This window comes from Haliotis rufescens, unplaced genomic scaffold (genome assembly GCF_023055435.1).
Source record: "Haliotis rufescens isolate VD_foot unplaced genomic scaffold, xgHalRufe1.0.p SCAF_6, whole genome shotgun sequence".
Lineage (NCBI taxonomy): Eukaryota > Metazoa > Mollusca > Gastropoda > Lepetellida > Haliotidae > Haliotis > Haliotis rufescens.
Window position 1 is genome coordinate 36544254 of NW_025964334.1, and position 16816 is coordinate 36561069.

The 16816-nt window shown below is 41.2% G+C and overlaps 1 protein-coding gene across 2 annotated transcripts; it reads left to right on the forward strand.

Moving 5' to 3' along the window:
- The first annotated feature begins 3563 nt into the window (after positions 1-3563).
- On the forward strand, positions 3564-9659 carry LOC124112274. 2 transcript variants are annotated; one of them, XM_048386061.1, is made up of 4 exons: positions 3564-3644; positions 8149-8287; positions 8811-8909; positions 9091-9659. In XM_048386061.1, exons 1-4 carry the CDS (start codon positions 3630-3632, stop codon positions 9483-9485), a joined length of 648 nt encoding a protein of 215 aa, XP_048242018.1. In that variant the 5' UTR covers positions 3564-3629; the 3' UTR covers positions 9486-9659. The 2 variants fall into 2 exon arrangements, with proteins under 2 accessions (XP_048242018.1, XP_046328262.2); XM_046472306.2 differs by lacking the exon at positions 3564-3644 and adding an exon at positions 7432-7829.
- Positions 9660-16816: the final 7157 nt, after the last annotated feature.

Consider the following 16816-nt stretch of genomic DNA (forward strand, 5'->3'; position numbering starts at 1 on the left):
AGAACTTGTCCCCACTGCATGGCCGTCCAGCGTAGACGCTGTCTGCACCACTGTAGACGTGCTTGACGGTGGTTTCCTGTCAAAATGGGACGTCTGGCGGGTCGTCTGGCGACAATCCCTGCACATCTGAGGCGACGACGTACGGTTTGTGAAGATATTCGTCGAAGGCCAGGGATGCTTCTTGAAGTCACTGTTGCTGGCTGGAATCGTTTTCGTAGGTGTGTTGTTCGAATCCAGTTGTTTTGTCGATTTTTGGTTACGCGTGGCCTGCCACTCCGAGGATGGTCTCTGACTGCATTCGTCTGTTGCCAACGTTGCCATAAACATCCAAATGGTGCTTCTGTGGAAGTTAAATTGTCTTGCAACATCACGTTGACTCGATCCTGCTTTAAGCATACCAATGGCTCGCAGTCGCTCATATTCGGACAGTCGTGGAATTTCGTCATGTTGAATAATTCCGTAATTTTGTTGTTTTTCTGAGTGGTTGTTGTCAGCACGATGCTAAACAATGCATACGGAATCCCGTTAACGCACATGTTTTATACCCATTCTTGGGTAGTGAATGTATGGGCTTGCATAAAACTTTTGCATGGAATTATCTGAGCAGTTGCGTTTTTGTGACTTGATTCCATACATGTACTACAATACTGAAAACCAAACTTTACTTCTGTGAAAAATACACTAAAACATTGGTGTCACAGGAACTTTTGTTGTTGAGCATACATTTTTCACATGGGGATTTGGCAATGTCCCAGCTTGCAGACACGAATTCTAAGAGCTTACGATTTGAGCATAACTTTGTCCATTTGTCTGAGGCAAACACCCTATACTACACTTTGTGCCATCACTGATTTTCAGTAATCTTTTTATTAAGTTTTCAGCGCTAAAAACATTTTTCGTTCCATGGAATCCGTGTTGTTGGCAAATCAAGCCTTGACTTTTTACCTTTCTACATCAATGGTTGTTTACGACATGAGAATTGGTTGATAACAACAAATGTAAATGTTTCCTGCCAAACACGTCATAGATCGACTGTTTTATCCATGAGAACAGAGCGCCATGTATCTCGTTGACAATAACAGTGGACGAAGACAGCTGCACCAATCTCAGACAAGTGATCGTGAATATCACCAGCCCAGTATAGCCCAGAGTCCTTGTCAACTGTGTCATACTTGATAGCTTATGCTGTTACATATCTGTTAGGCCCGGCTCCGTGGTCTAGTTGTAGAGCATCCCCCCGGAGAGCGGAAGGTCTGGGGTTCGATTCCCGGCCGCGTCATACCAAAAGACGTTAAAAGTTTGTACTTGTTGTTACCCTGTCTGGGGCTTAAACAAGCTGGTCGGCTCGGAGTCAGTATACTGTGTCTGAGTGGGGTATTCAGTTTCAACTGTGGCATGGTATCTCAGTGGGCTAGCACTATAAATCGGCATCAGTCCGGACTAGTACTAAATAAGTGCAATAATCTTTGACGCAACGTTAAACTCCATTTCACCTCACCTCACATATCTGTTCATCCATATCCATTAAAAAGTGCTTTCAATGGCGGTTCCGTTAATTACTACTCCCCATACCCATATAGTGGAGCTGGTGTGCAAGTCTCTTAAATATCATATTCTTAAGTGATGGTCTTGTAGAGCTCATTACCTATCACAAGGATCTGTGGAGGAGAGTTGGGAGTAGTCCGGATCCGTTGTTTGTTGATGTGTACCAGCTGATATCCATGTCTTTCCTCATGTTCCCATCCTGACAATCCTGGCTCCAATCTGCTCCATGATGAATTGGGTATTGAAGGCAAGTCGTCACAGGAACTTCCGCGCCCAATAGAAATACAACGAATCAACGAGCCAATGGGCCAGATCAGCTTTAGCTTTGGTTAGAAAAAAGGATGAAAGTTTGCTCTCGAATATATCACGTCCATGCTTCTGATTTCCATCTAGCCGAGGTTTAAATTTCACGAAGCAGTAGCCCCATTGCCGATGCTGTGGCAACTGCTCATAGTCTGAGAAAATGGGATGTGTAGCTTAGAGAACACAAGCCAATTAAATTGAGAGCTTTGGCTAAAATTGGCGTGAACCGGGCTCTTGCCACCAGTGATAGTATCGGGCAAATATTTGTGTTTTGATGAGCTTTTAATCCGCACAAGAATGTTCTGTACAAGAATAGTAAGCTTTCAAAAACACATAATCCAGTGAAATAAGTCCGCTATGCATGTCGCCTGTAGTGGTGACTTTGTTTTATATCAGTTCACGTATCCTCAAATGTCTCAAGAACGATAATGTATACATACACCTGAAGAGAGTGGCTTCGCGTGCAGATGTGCTGATGAAATCCAGTGCTAAAACCAAATGTATCAGTTTGGGAATGGTTATCGGTCGGCGTGTGTCAGGTTTCTAGAGCTCCCGGTTCATACCATAATGAATCAAGATCTTTCTGAAAAATCTATCTGTGGAATCAGGAAGTGTTTTTAATTCAATGCTATGTTGTTTTTGTTTAACACTGCATTTAGCTATATGACAGCGATCGGTGTATAGACACGACAGCCCAGTGATTGACATAATAAGCATTGATCTACATAACTTGAAGACGAAGGCATGCATGAACCATGTCAGCGAGCCTATACAGTTAGCCGCCTTTTAACACAAGCATGGGTTGCTGAAGACCAATTGTAACCCAAATCTTCACAGGGATTTATGGGCTCTACATATTACAGAAAAGAACGCTCAGCCACTGTTGCTGGGATTCGACCCTCTAACGCCATACTATTTGTAGCTAGTAGATGTTTCGGAAACGTAAACGTAATTGCATTGATGCTCCATTGATGGCCTTGATGCATTGATGGCCATTCTAGTCTGTAAGTTTCAGCTTCAAATCCTCCACAGTATGGTTGGTTTTAGTGCAGCGTAACGTCACGTAGCAGCTGCATGATGCCCACCCTCATGCTGCATGTGTTGTAACAGACATTTTAAGGCAGTATAACCTTGCTGTACTGCCACGGCCAGCTGTTTCCCCAGACCTCTCCCCAACAGAACATGTCTGGGATGAGTCAGCCCGACGCCTACGACAGGATCAGAACCGGCCTGTAACGCTAGCTCAGTTGGACCGATCTTTAGTTGATATTTGGAACAACATAGCACGGGCTGTTTTCAGTCATCTGGTGTCTTCAATGCGACCTCAGGCGAATGATGAAAATATTATGTTGTTATTTTCAATAACATAACATTTACACCACTTTATATGCAGCCCAGTTACTTCTCTCCGTAGGTTTACTTACTGTCGCCATATTGTCCGAGCTAAATAACACAAATTGAATTTGTTTTTGCGGTATCCCAAATGTGTAATGCCGCAAGTATAAGGAACTTGAAGAACGTTGTGGGTGGCGGGTAGCCTAGTGGTTAGAGCGTTCGCTCGTCACGCTTAAGACCCAGGTTCTATTCCCGACATGGGTACAATGTGTGAAGCCCATTTCTGCTGTCCCCCGCCGTGATATTGCTGTTTCTTGGCCCGTCGTCAAGTAATATGAGGGCATTGTCAAGTTACAGTAGCCCGCTTATTTCTGATTTTGTGTTGAGAGATTCTTCTTGTCTATTTCATTTGTCGAGTTTGAATTGTACACGGATGAACCTCAAAGATGACACACGAAGCTGTGAGTTTGTTTCAGTCAACTATAGCCAACATTCCACGTTCTCTGTATATGAGCACTATTCCAGCTATAGCCTTTGTTGTCAATTGAGAGGTGCAATGAAGTATGCTCCTTCTGTGAAGATTGTAAAGAGTCAAACGTTGTTTGATCGGGGTTACAACGTCAAGGCCCAGTAAAGCCTTCAAAACGTTTTATTATAGACATGTGGTCATTCCAAAATTGACACAAATGACGTCTGATGAAATCAGCTATATTGATTAGAACTATCAGTTCCCGTGCCATTTGTCAATTGAAAATCGTCTTGCCTTTGCGTGTGTTTATTCCGGGTGCCACCGGATACGCTGACCTTTTTGCGAACAGCTGAAATCACCACAATTAGACAGTACTTCATTAACACATGCTTATGTGCAATTAACTCTGCTTTTAGATGACCATGGAAAAGGTTGTATCACCTTCATCTTCAGAAATGTTGGTAGACCATTTCGCATACTGAATCAGTAGCATTTGAGTAATCATTGAACTGGATTATGTGGTAGTATATATATAGTTATTTATTTTAAATTGCTTTCATTATCATAACATTATTTTGTCCATTTTAGCGTCTCTAACCAGACACAGTCTGTATTATTTGAGAATACCCTGGGTTATCATAAAGAAGATATAATGTGATGACATGGTTGATTGTAAACGGTGCTAACAGTTGAGGGTCGGGTGGTCAGGCCTTGTGACATGGGTGATTGTTAACCGTGCTAACAGATGAGGGTCGGGTGGTCAGGCCTTGTGACATGGGTGATTGTTAACCGTGCTAACAGATAAGAGTCGGGTGGTCAGGCCATGTGGCATGCGTGATTGTTAACCGTGCTAACAGATGAGAGTCGTGTGGTCAGGCCTTGTGACATTATTGATTGTTAACCGTGCGAACAGATGAGGGTCGTGTGGTCAGGCCTTGTGACATTACTAATTGTTAACCGTGCTAACAGATGGGGGTCGGGTGGTCAGGCCTTGTGACATGGGTGATTGTTAACTGTGCTAACAGATGAGGGTCGAGTGGTCAGGTCATGTGACATGGGTGATTGTTAACTGTGCTAACAGATGAGGATCGGGTGGTCAGGCCATGTGACATGGGTGAATGTTAACCGTGCTAACAGATGAGGGTCGAGTGGTCAGGTCATGTGACATGGGTGATTGTTAACCGTGCTAACAGATGAGGATCGGGTGGTCAGGCCTTGTGACATGGGTGATTGTTAACCGTGCTAACAGATAAGGATCGGGTGGTCAGGCCATGTGACATGGGTGATTGTTAACTGTGCTAACAGATGAGGGTCGGGTGGTCAGGTCATGTGACATGGGTGATTGTTAACTGTGCTAACAGATGAGGGTCGAGTGGTCAGGCCTTGTGACATTGGTGATTGTTAACCGTGCTAACAGATGAGGATCGGGTGGTCAGGCCATGTGACATGGGTGATTGTTAACCGTGCTAACAGATGAGGATCGGGTGGTCAGGCCTTGTGACATGGGTGATTGTTAACCGTGCTAACAGATGAGGATCGGGTGGTCAGGCCTTGTGACATGGGTGATTGTTAACCGTGCTAACAGATAAGGATCGGGTGGTCAGGCCTTGTGACATGGGTGATTGTTAACTGTGCTAACAGATAAGGATCGGGTGGTCAGGTCATGTGACATGGGTGATTGTTAACCGTGCTAACAGATGAGGATCGGGTGGTCAGGTCATGTGACATGGGTGATTGTTAACTGTGCTAACAGATGAGGGTCGGGTGGTCAGGCCTTGTGACATGGGTGATTGTTAACTGTGCTAACAGATAAGGGTCGGGTGGTCAGGCCTTGTGACATGGGTGATTGTTAACCGTGCGAACAGATGAGGGTCGTGTGGTCAGGCCTTGTGACATTACTAATTGTTAACCGTGCTAACAGATGGGGGTCGGGTGGTCAGGCCTTGTGACATGGGTGATTGTTAACCGTGCTAACAGATGAGGGTCGGGTGGTCAGGCCTTGTGACATGGGTGATTGTTAACCGTGCTAACAGATAAGGGTCGGGTGGTCAGGCCTTGTGACATTGCTAATTGTTAACCGTGCTAACAGATGAGGGTCGGGTGGTCAGGCCTTGTGACATTGGTGATTGTTAACTGTGCTAACAGATAAGGGTCGGGTGGTCAGGTCATGTGACATGGGTGATTGTTAACCGTGCTAACAGATGAGGGTCAGTGGTCAGGCCTTGTGACATGGGTGATTGTTAACCGTGCTAACAGATAAGGGTCGGGTGGTCAGGCCTTGTGACATTACTAATTGTTAACCGTGCTAACAGATGAGGGTCGAGTGGTCAGGTCATGTGACATGGGTGATTGTTAACCGTGCTAACAGATAAGGGTCGGGTGGTCAGGCCTTGTGACATGGGTGATTGTTAACCGTGCTAACAGATGAGGGTCGAGTGGTCAGGTCATGTGACATGGGTGATTGTTAACCGTGCTAACAGATGAGAGTCGGGTGGTCAGGCCTTGTGACATTACTGATTGTTAACCGTGCGAACAGATGAGGGTCGTGTGGTCAGGCCTTGTGACATTACTAATTGTTAACCGTGCTAACAGATGGGGGTCGGGTGGTCAGGCCTTGTGACATGGTTGATTGTTAACTGTGCTAACAGATAAGGGTCGGGTGGTCAGGCCTTGTGACATGGGTGATTGTTAACCGTGCTAACAGATGAGGGTCGAGTGGTCAGGTCATGTGACATGGGTGATTGTTAACTGTGCTAACAGATAAGGGTCGGGTGGTCAGGCCTTGTGACATTGCTAATTGTTAACCGTGCTAACAGATGAGGGTCGGGTGGTCAGGCCTTGTGACATGGTTGATTGTTAACTGTGCTAACAGATAAGGGTCGGGTGGTCAGGCCTTGTGACATGGGTGATTGTTAACTGTGCTAACAGATAAGGGTCGGGTGGTCAGGCCTTGTGACATGGGTGATTGTTAACCGTGCTAACAGATAAGGGTCGGGTGGTCAGGCCTTGTGACATGGGTGATTGTTAACCGTGCTAACAGATGAGGGTCGAGTGGTCAGGCCTTGTGACATTGGTGATTGTTAACTGTGCTAACAGATAAGGGTCGGGTGGTCAGGCCTTGTGACATGGGTGATTGTTAACCGTGCTAACAGATGAGGGTCGAGTGGTCAGGCCTTGTGACATGGGTGATTGTTAACCGTGCTAACAGATGAGGGTCGGGTGGTCAGGCCATGTGACATGGGTGATTGTTAACCGTGCTAACAGATAAGGGTCGGGTGGTCAGGCCTTGTGACATGGGTGATTGTTAACTGTGCTAACAGATAAGGGTCGGGTGGTCAGGCCTTGTGACATTGCTAATTGTTAACCGTGCTAACAGATGAGGGTCGGGTGGTCAGGCCATGTGACATGGGTGATTGTTAACCGTGCTAACAGATGAGGGTCGAGTGGTCAGGCCATGTGACATGGGTGATTGTGTGCCACTTTGCGTGGATAGTTCCTGATGCTCCACATCAATGGTGTACACATTATTTCATGCCGCTGTGAAAAACTCGACTATTGCCGACATTGGATAAGATTCACCCAATCACTCACTCACGTACTCACTTTTAACACTCTCTAAAAGATTGGTGTTTATCTAAGCAGGACCACACCTGTGACGCAATTTACCATTTGATAACAATGACACCCACAGATAAACGCCCCAATTGTATTGCCTGAAATACTATACAGGTTACAGGAAAGCCTTTCAAATTCCATAATTGTAACTACAGGGTGTGTGTCGCTTATCCATGTCAGATTTATAAATAAGAAAATATTGTATTCTTCACATATTTCTCCACTCATGCTTGCGAATCTGTCAAAGAAAAGTACAGGAAACCTGAGAAGTAAGAATGATTTATTTACTTTTTATATTGTTTCAAAGTGTTTCAAGTGCTACTTGTAGGTGATTGAGTATTTTACAAAGCAATTCATCCTTATTTGAGAGAAAGCCCTTGCGTGTTGTAGAGTCTATACATTTACTGCTTTGGTGAAACACATGATCACGGGTATTGTGCTGACAAGTAAAGATTCTGGGAGTCGAGTCAACGATCATTGGATTCTGGCCCGACTAAAGGAGGCAACTCAGCGTTGCGAACTGCGTCGTCTTAGCCGTGCCCCATATGTAGTGTTTAACCAAGTGAGAGTATAATATTGATACAATGTGCTATACCTGTTCACTTATTTGTTGTTTTACAACGCAAGCACCATTCCAGCTACATCACAGTGGCCTGAGAAATGGACCCGCGCTTTTTGGCCAGATCCCCATTTTACTGATTCAATCATGGACCCGAACCCCGGTATTATTGTATTGTAAACTTGACACGTGTTGAACGTACTTTCCAAATATTTCGATGTAATGTATTTAACTCTTCATAGTCATGCTTCATACAAACATTTTGGGTTACTTTTAGCAGAGTTCTTATGATTATTATAAGGGTGATGTTGCTTTATTTTAGTGGATTGTCATTGTAACTGCACCAGTGAGGAACAAAAGTGCCACAAAATGGACCTGTCTTCTTTTGTTCATCCTGAACATACTCACTGTCGTAGTAGTTGCAGCACTCGTCATACACCGAACCACAGACACAGAGCATGGTGAATACAAACTTAACAATATTGCCTGGAAATATCAACATCTGATGTCTAGTTCACGCCCTTTGACAAATTCGATATATATTCTTCCAAGAATTTAACTTTAATAGAGTATCACAAATTAAATTTATCATAATTATTTTAGAAAGGGCCCAATGCCAACCACGTTCGATCCTTCTTTCTGAAACATTTATTATGTCATCAATGAATTTCCAATTTTTCAAAGCATTAGTGAAACGGACAATGCATGGTTGTAACTGTATTAAACATGGACACTTACTGTCAGAATCTGTCGCAACTGATGTTTTCCCTAAGTGTGATTAAAACTTATAGTTTCACTGTTATGAAACCCGATGTAATGATGTACCATCCTTTTCTGCTCACACGTTCTATATTTGAGCGTTGCATAAATGTGAGCTTAAAATGTATGAGGAAATAAATATGAGTGTGTCGTTAATAGATCATCATTTGGTATCATTCGTCAACTACAAACCTTTAATAACGTACATCTTCCATCAACCTTCAGATGATGTGGATATTGGGGACGTCCATCCAGATCTGGAGCTTCTCAGCCTGCTGAAACCAGTGGCACATTTCTCTGGTCTTGACTTTGACAAAGTAACGGGTATGCTATCTTCTATTATACAATTGATGTAACAACTGACATTTTGAAATGCATTGTTTGTTATGTTTCAATGGCACTCCATTATACGTATGTATAATCTCATAAACAACGCACCTCACGGGCAAGCACAAGCTAGTATTCTACAAAAACCCAATTTCTCTCCCGATTTTACTTAATTCAGGTCATGGGACTCAGTTGGGATCATTAAGGAATTGGTACACTGGAATGAGTTACGAGAACGGCTCCATCACAGTACCGGCAGCAGGAGTGTACCACATCACAAGTCATGTCAAGTTCTACGTCGAAGACAACAGGAAAGACGACAAGCAACTCCAAACATTCCAGCACCAGGTTGTCCGCTATAGCGCCTCCAGACAGACACAGGTCGTGTTGTTTCAGAATGCCGTGACTGAGTGTAGAGAGGGTATCAACGACGGAGCTCACCTGGAGTACCCGAGTGATGCTGGTGGACTGGCTCAGTTAGATGCTGATGACCAGGTGATGGTGAAGGTGTCCCACTTACAGACGCTGAAGCATGATCGCGACTGGCACTATGTTGATATACATATTGTATAAAGAGAAGTTTGAGTGCCACCACTATCAGATATCTCGTTAGCGCAGTAGCTTGGTGCTTCGTACGTGTCAAGAGAAATGAATGAAATGAATGATGAAATTTACGGATTAAAAAATTTAAAGTTTATAGACCAAGTACTAATAGCCTTATACTGAATAAAATGTTTTTCAATTGGATATGGTCTAATTTGTTGTTTTTAACGAAGGGAACACTCAGCATCAGAATGTGGTCTGGTAGTAACTGCGTTTCGCGCGGGAATTAATTTCGAGATGTATTTGTCCACATTTCGGATGCATTGTGCCATACAATAACTATTTTCACAGAGGATTCGTATGATTTGCCTCTGAAAGTTTCTGGCCGAGTGCTCATCCATAAAGAGTTTCAGAAACAGTGTCACAAAACATGCTTCAATGGAAACAATGATGACATTCTCAATGTCCCAAGTGGTGACATTAGCAAACGCCTTGGACCTGGAAGTAGATATTTGACAACATAGTTCGAGATATCATGTTCTTCCGTTTTCGCAAATGCAGGGACGTAACGTTGTACGTGTTGTAACATACCTTTTGAGGCAGCGTTACATTGCTGTAGTGCCATGGTCGGCCGTTTCTTCAGACCTCTTACCCATAGAGCATGTCTGAGATGACACGAAACGAAGCCCACGACAGGACCGAACCAGTAATATCCCCCAGGCTGTTTTCAATCATCTAGTGTCTTCAATCTAGTTGTTACCCAACCCATCTTTTAGGAATGGGTTTTGTCAATAAAGTTGTTACAACATAAAATGATCAGACGAATAACAAAATATTTTGTTGTTGTTTTCAATAACATTTACACCACTTGATATTAAGTGCGTTTACCTTTTTACGCAAGTGTATATGATCCGGTGTTTTGCACGACAATGCTGTAGTGTCTGCTATGTCAGCGACGGCAATGATGTCAATAACTATGTCGGGCATAATAATTACACCCCGAGTGCCCGGGAAGACTTTCTTTCGTCCCTGTGTACATGCAGTAAGACGGTAGACTTAACGATACCCATCACCATAGACCCTAACACCCTTGATACATTGTTATTACATTGTATATAGCATGGACATTTATCCAAGGGATACGATTGCTTAAATATACGGAGATTTTATAATGTTACGGATAAGGAAGACGTTTTAAAATATATAACAATAACAGTACTTAGTTTTCTGCGCATTTGTAAAAAAGGCGACAAAACCATTTCCATATTCATCAGAAATCTATAGTTAATGAATGAAGGACCCAAGGCGACAGATTTAATAGACCTTCTGACTTGACACAATGTATGATTATGTGAGAAGAGAAATACGGCGTGTTATATTATAGTAGAGACTATATTTAATCTCGTCATTCTCGTAATTAAAAGCTAATATTTATTTTAAGCAATCTATCTCTGTCGCTGTTTATGTATCTTCCTTGTTACAAATCCCAGATATCAAAATCATAAATATCAGCTGGAATCGGAGGGCACTGTAAGATTCCGATTTCAGAATTTCGCTCGTTAGATATGTTTTGAAATACACTCGTAATAAGAAACGATATGTGACGGATACGTTTTGTAATCTCTCTCTCTCTGTCTCTCTCTCTCTCTCTCTGTCTCTCTCTCTCTCTCTGTCTCTCTGTATATATATGGTGGAGGCCTTAAGGCCCATTTTACAGTTCCATCATTGCTTGAGAGAGTAACCGCATATATACATATATATATACATTGTTCACCAAAATAATTGTCTTCGTTGTATTGAATTATACACAAACGTTGCAAGATTTTTAACAGTTATTGGATTTTGTGGGTATATACAAACTCCTGAGATTGCCGCAAGCTTGTTAGTTTGTTGGTTGTTTAACGCCGCACTCAGCAATATTCTAGCTATATGACGGCTCAGCATAACATACAAGTACAAAATGGAATTCATCCTCAATGTATCTTTGTTTGCATATAAGACAAATTCTATTTGACTTTGCTTCTTTAACATACGAGTATCTACCAGTTTCAATTCGGAGCTGGTGTGAAGATCATCTAAGCTGAGCTGAAGCCTCAGTCACACAGACAATGCGACCGCGATGCAACCTCCTGGCGACAAAAATATTTGACAATCGCAATGAGGTTTCAAGGGTCTCTGAAAGGTTTCACTGAGGTCGCCACAAATTTTCAGAGTGGTCGCAAAACCCATTCGGTCGCAACCAGTCTTTTGAACATGCACAAAAGACTAGCTGCGGCCGATTTGGTCGCTCGGAGGTTTCATTGGTCTCCTTGATTAATCACTGTTATCTTGCACAGTAATGAATGATGTTTATTCTCGTAAATCACGGCAGTGATACAGAGATGTAATTGGACACAGGAATAAGATACAATGAAGAAAACATGTCAGTGGAACATTTCCATACATGATCTTATATAACTTGCCAGTTTTGATAGAGTTGGCTTATAAGTAATGGACATCAAATGAGAGAATTTTACGGCAGAAGGATACATACAGTAGTATTGAGGCAAAAACTTGTTTCTAATTTCTGAGAGTTTTGGACATTCTAATAAAAAGTGCATTTCATCACATATAAAATTTTTACACAATGTACATTTTCTTTCCTCTCTCACAATATTATACCATCTTCCTGTTTCAATGGGTAATCTATGATTTGCTGTTCTAAAACGAGCAAGAGAGATGCGTAAGGTGATTGGTAGTTCTAGTAAATAAGGTTCTAGAGATGGTAACTCTTTAAACATGTTATAATAGTAACCTTTAGATGAATTTTCCTTTGATTCTCGCCATCTTTGCAGAAAATTATCAATGAGAACATGTTTCACATTTTGTTTCAACCATGCGGCACTAATAACGGTTTGAGACAGCCAAATGTAATTAAAGCCTATATTTTGAAGAATGCATTTTACTTCTTTTAATAGTGGGAAATGGTAATCTGGATTTGCAATGGACATTTGAAACATAAGTTTATATACTATACTAGAAAGGCTAGTTTGTGATGATGTTAGCTTGCACCAATATGAAATCATTCTTATCTTAATGAAAATGCTGAGAGGATACCTCCCTAGTTCACCATATACCATGTAATCGGGTGTTGACTGTTTTAACTTGAGAATATATTTACAAAATTTAAGATGTACACGTTCAATGACAACAGCATTTTCAAAACCCCACACCTCAGATCCATATAACAATACTGGCTGAACAAGTTGATCAAATAATTTCAGTTGACAGTCAATAGGAATTTCTAATATTCTAATTTTACGAAATACAGCGTACATTGCTCTAGATGCCTGATCTGTCAGTCTCTTTAGTGCCTTACAGAATCTACCAGTGTTTGTAAATAAAATACCAAGGTAAACATATTCTTTAACAACATGAAGAAACGAGCCATTTAGCATAAACTTGAAGACTCTATTTGTGGAGCGCTTGGCAAAAATAACAACTTTCGTTTTGTCAACATTGACTTTAAGTTTCCAGATAGTACAATATTCTTCAAATATAGTGAGACACTTTCTTAAATCTTCTGGGCTTTCGGCCATTAAAACAGTATCGTCGGCATACAAAATGAGAAAAAGTTTTATGTACAGTTCAAGTGAATCTATGAAAAGGTTATTTACATTATGCAGTCCTTCAAAGTCATTTTCAGATAAAAATTGTTCAAGGTCATTAAGGTACAAAGCAAACAGGAGAGGTCCCCAAGTGGTGTTATTCTAACCGCAGATTGGTTTCCACTGTGCGGCGATCGGTTTCGTCTACACAAGGGTGTTGACTCCAGTGGCAACCTAGTGGCGACCTATCTGTGATTGATCAGTGATGAGGCGGTGATCCACCGGCGCTTCCTTGGTGACTGGTTGTCGATCGGTTGCAAAGTGGTTTCTAAGCGTGCGTCGATCATTCGCCGTTGGGTTTGCAACATGTCACCGTCTGGAAAAAGACCTGTCTGTGCTCTACAGCATCATTTTGTCATAAGTACCCAGAGAGTTCACATCAATTATTTCCTTTCATCACTATGGTCCTTAAGGGCAGGAACACAAAGGAACCAGAAATTGTAGAAGATACAATAGAGACAACTGCTGTACATGTGATGCACAGGTCTGCTACAACTGAGCCAGAGCCAACAACATCTCAACAAAAGAAGAGGCGGATACCTGCTGAGGGGGAAGAGCCAGAGATGTCCGATGTTGACAGGCTCCATTCTGAACTAGCCCATGAAATCACCACGACTTTCTCTCTCCAACTCTGCCATCAGATTCACATAGTCTCCAAACTATGGCCTTCTCGCGATCCAAGATCTCAGCCAATACTGATTTCGCCTTGTCAGTCTCATTCTTCTGTACATCATCATGGCAGCAACTGCAGCATTTTGATTTATTCTTTGCAGACGGAGCAACTGCAACTGTTCTGCTGTTAACATCTGGACAACTTGCAAAGAATTGATTTGATTCAGAAAAGCACCCTTTTTATACGCATTTATTTTGATCGGTGATCGATCGACAACTAGTCACCGACCAGTCCCTGTTCAGTTGCAACAAGTCACCGAAGATTCGCTGACTAATCACCGAACAGTTGCCGATCAATCACTGACAAGTTGCAAAACCAATCGCTGATTGGTCGGCGATCATACACTAATTCCAAATGTGGGCAGAAGTAGTTGCACCGGTCTCAGCGATCGCCAGTCGGTCGCAAAGGAAATCAGTCGCCAAGAGGTTGCATCGCGGTCGCATTGTGTGTGTGACTGAAGGTTTATGCAGCGCGAAATTTTTAAATGGAACTTTCTTTAATATAGAATTCGAGGGCAAAGGATACTTTGAAAGAAGGGTAGGTTACCAATTTAGAACTTGAAAAAACGTGCAGCAGGCAAATCTTGTTCGTAGGACGATTTCAGTCTATATACAAATACAGATCTAAAACTAGATACATTATATACAATATTATATACATTAAACCCAACCTATGTAGCATGTCTTTAACCTTTTAAGCCCAGTTAGCCTTTATATTCACACAATCTAGAACTAATAAGTTGTAACATTTCTTCACATATCTGGTGTCTGGCATATCAATTATTTTACACCATTACTTAACAGATCTTTTATATGTGAATATTTACAAAGGATATCGTTCACATTGACCTCTAACTACATGATTTGAGGACGCTGTTTTAACACACAAGAAGCGTTTACAAGCAAACATTTGTATTGTTTCGATTTCTTTGTGAATATCCTGTCCCCATATTTTGGAAGCATGAAGTAAAACGGGACTAATTGCGGTATCACAAATTTTAAATCATATATGATATGGGAGTGGCCTAATCATATACAAGGATTTGAAAACACCACAAAGAATCTTCTTCGCTTGTACAGGAACATTACCTACGTGTTGAGACCATGATAAGTATCTTACGAAAACAACACCAAAAACATTAAAAATAAAACAGTTTCAAGCTGTATACCATTTTTCACGTTTGGATAGAATACCATCATTTTTTAAAACAACAATTTTCTTTGTTTCTATGTCACAGACAACTGGTGACTTTCACAGAAAGTTTTTGTAAACCAAATACAGAATCTACGAGAAGCACTACGTCATATATATCCGGGGTTATTTGTATCCCATATACACAGTTTGATTCCGATTCTCGATAATACGAGGTAACATAGAAAATAATAGTGGACTTTATCACATCGACATCTCACACTCAATGGAAAATCAAAATATTGGGACAGATTATTGTATTCGCGTCTCAGCCCTTTACACACTTATTGATGGATGTGAGAGCATTTAGGAACTACGGCGAAAAGCCTCTATGTTTCAGTACAAACCATAGCTTGGATCTATCAATAAGATCCCAAACCTTTCTGAAATCAACGAATATGTCATAAAGCGTTGATAAATAACGCTGAAAATGGCTTTGATGATGAATATGTTATCAAACATGCTGGACCCTTGCCTAGAACCCACTTATAACTCAACAATGTTTCCATAAGAACCCTCTATCGTCATCAGGGTCTTCAAAATCATCTTCCTTATACAATGGTCAAACAAAATGTTAAACAACAGTTCAATATAAGGTAATAATACATCCATTGAGTGCTTGAAGTATTCAGGTAGTAAATTATCTTCATAAGGTGACTTAGAAGTTTTGCTTATTTCCTCCTTCGTAATTGGTGAGTCCAGAATACCAGTAGTCATTTAATCAAAGGCAAAGTCACAGTCATAACCTAACTGCCCACATGATTCATCATCATTACGCTCGCCTTGAAGAATGCAGTAAAATGAAAACCGTTCATCCATGGATACCGATGCTTTGAGTACATTACAAAATGTGATCCTTATAAAAGTACCCCAGAACTCTTTGGGATTATTGATATATTTAAGCAATTCATCCTGGATTGATGTGTAGTATTGTCTTTTTTTTTAACCCAAAGCAAATTCATATTTGTATTCTCAATGTGAGACTGTAATGAAACAAATATTTCTTCTTCTGAATATTTGTAACAATCGCCGGGTTTCTAGTCGAAAATATTGAACTTCTTTATCAAACCAAGGCTGATCATCTCTAACACCCATAGTCTTTACCTTTATCACAGTAAAATCGGCAGCTCGACGTAAAGAATCTGAAAACATTTCTATTTCTAGGAATAAAAGTGAAGTCACTCATTAATTTATAGGCACCACAGCGACCATTCAAAATATTAAGATTAAAAGATGAACATAAATCTATCAACCTCTTGCCATATGTGTTGGTAGTTCTGGCACAGGAAAAACGTATTCAGAGAATCGCACATAAAATCACAATTACTATATTCAGTGCTGACACGATATCATCGTCCACAAAATCCAAATCTGTTCCGGTGCGTGCTTTGAAGTCTCAAATCACACTTCTATTGGAATACACACACTAAAACAAATACAATACCATATGATATTGTATTCTCGCTTGATGTCAACAAGCTTGATGTGATTATTCATATCACTTTAATTAAATGAAGTATGAAGAGATCTTTGCCGCTTTAGTGTCTTAACCAAAAAACGTTGATACAAATAAACGATTTCAGTGTTGTCAGTGTCCCAAATTAATTTCATTGCTAAAAGCAAATTCATGTTAATTGAACGGTAAATGCCATTTTCAGTAATGATATTGACTCAACTTTGTTACAAGCCAAGTGAATGAAAGAGCATAAATATATCGAGTACATTCCCATTTAGGCAAGCTCATATGTGGTTGCATCAGCGACACATACAAAGCGATTTGATACGATACTATAAACAGACATGTCAGCTTTTTAAATACGTAGAATATATTTATCTCATAATATGTTATC

Coding starts and splice junctions, on each gene's coding strand:
- LOC124112274 (XM_046472306.2), top strand. CDS start 7,689: ATGATCACGGGTATTGTGCTGACAAGTAAAGATTCTGGGAGTCGAGTC. Junction 7,830..8,148: donor CATATGTAGTGTTTAACCAA/GTGAGAGTATAA, acceptor GCTTTATTTTAG/TGGATTGTCATTGTAACTGC. Junction 8,288..8,810: donor AACCACAGACACAGAGCATG/GTGAATACAAAC, acceptor ATCAACCTTCAG/ATGATGTGGATATTGGGGAC.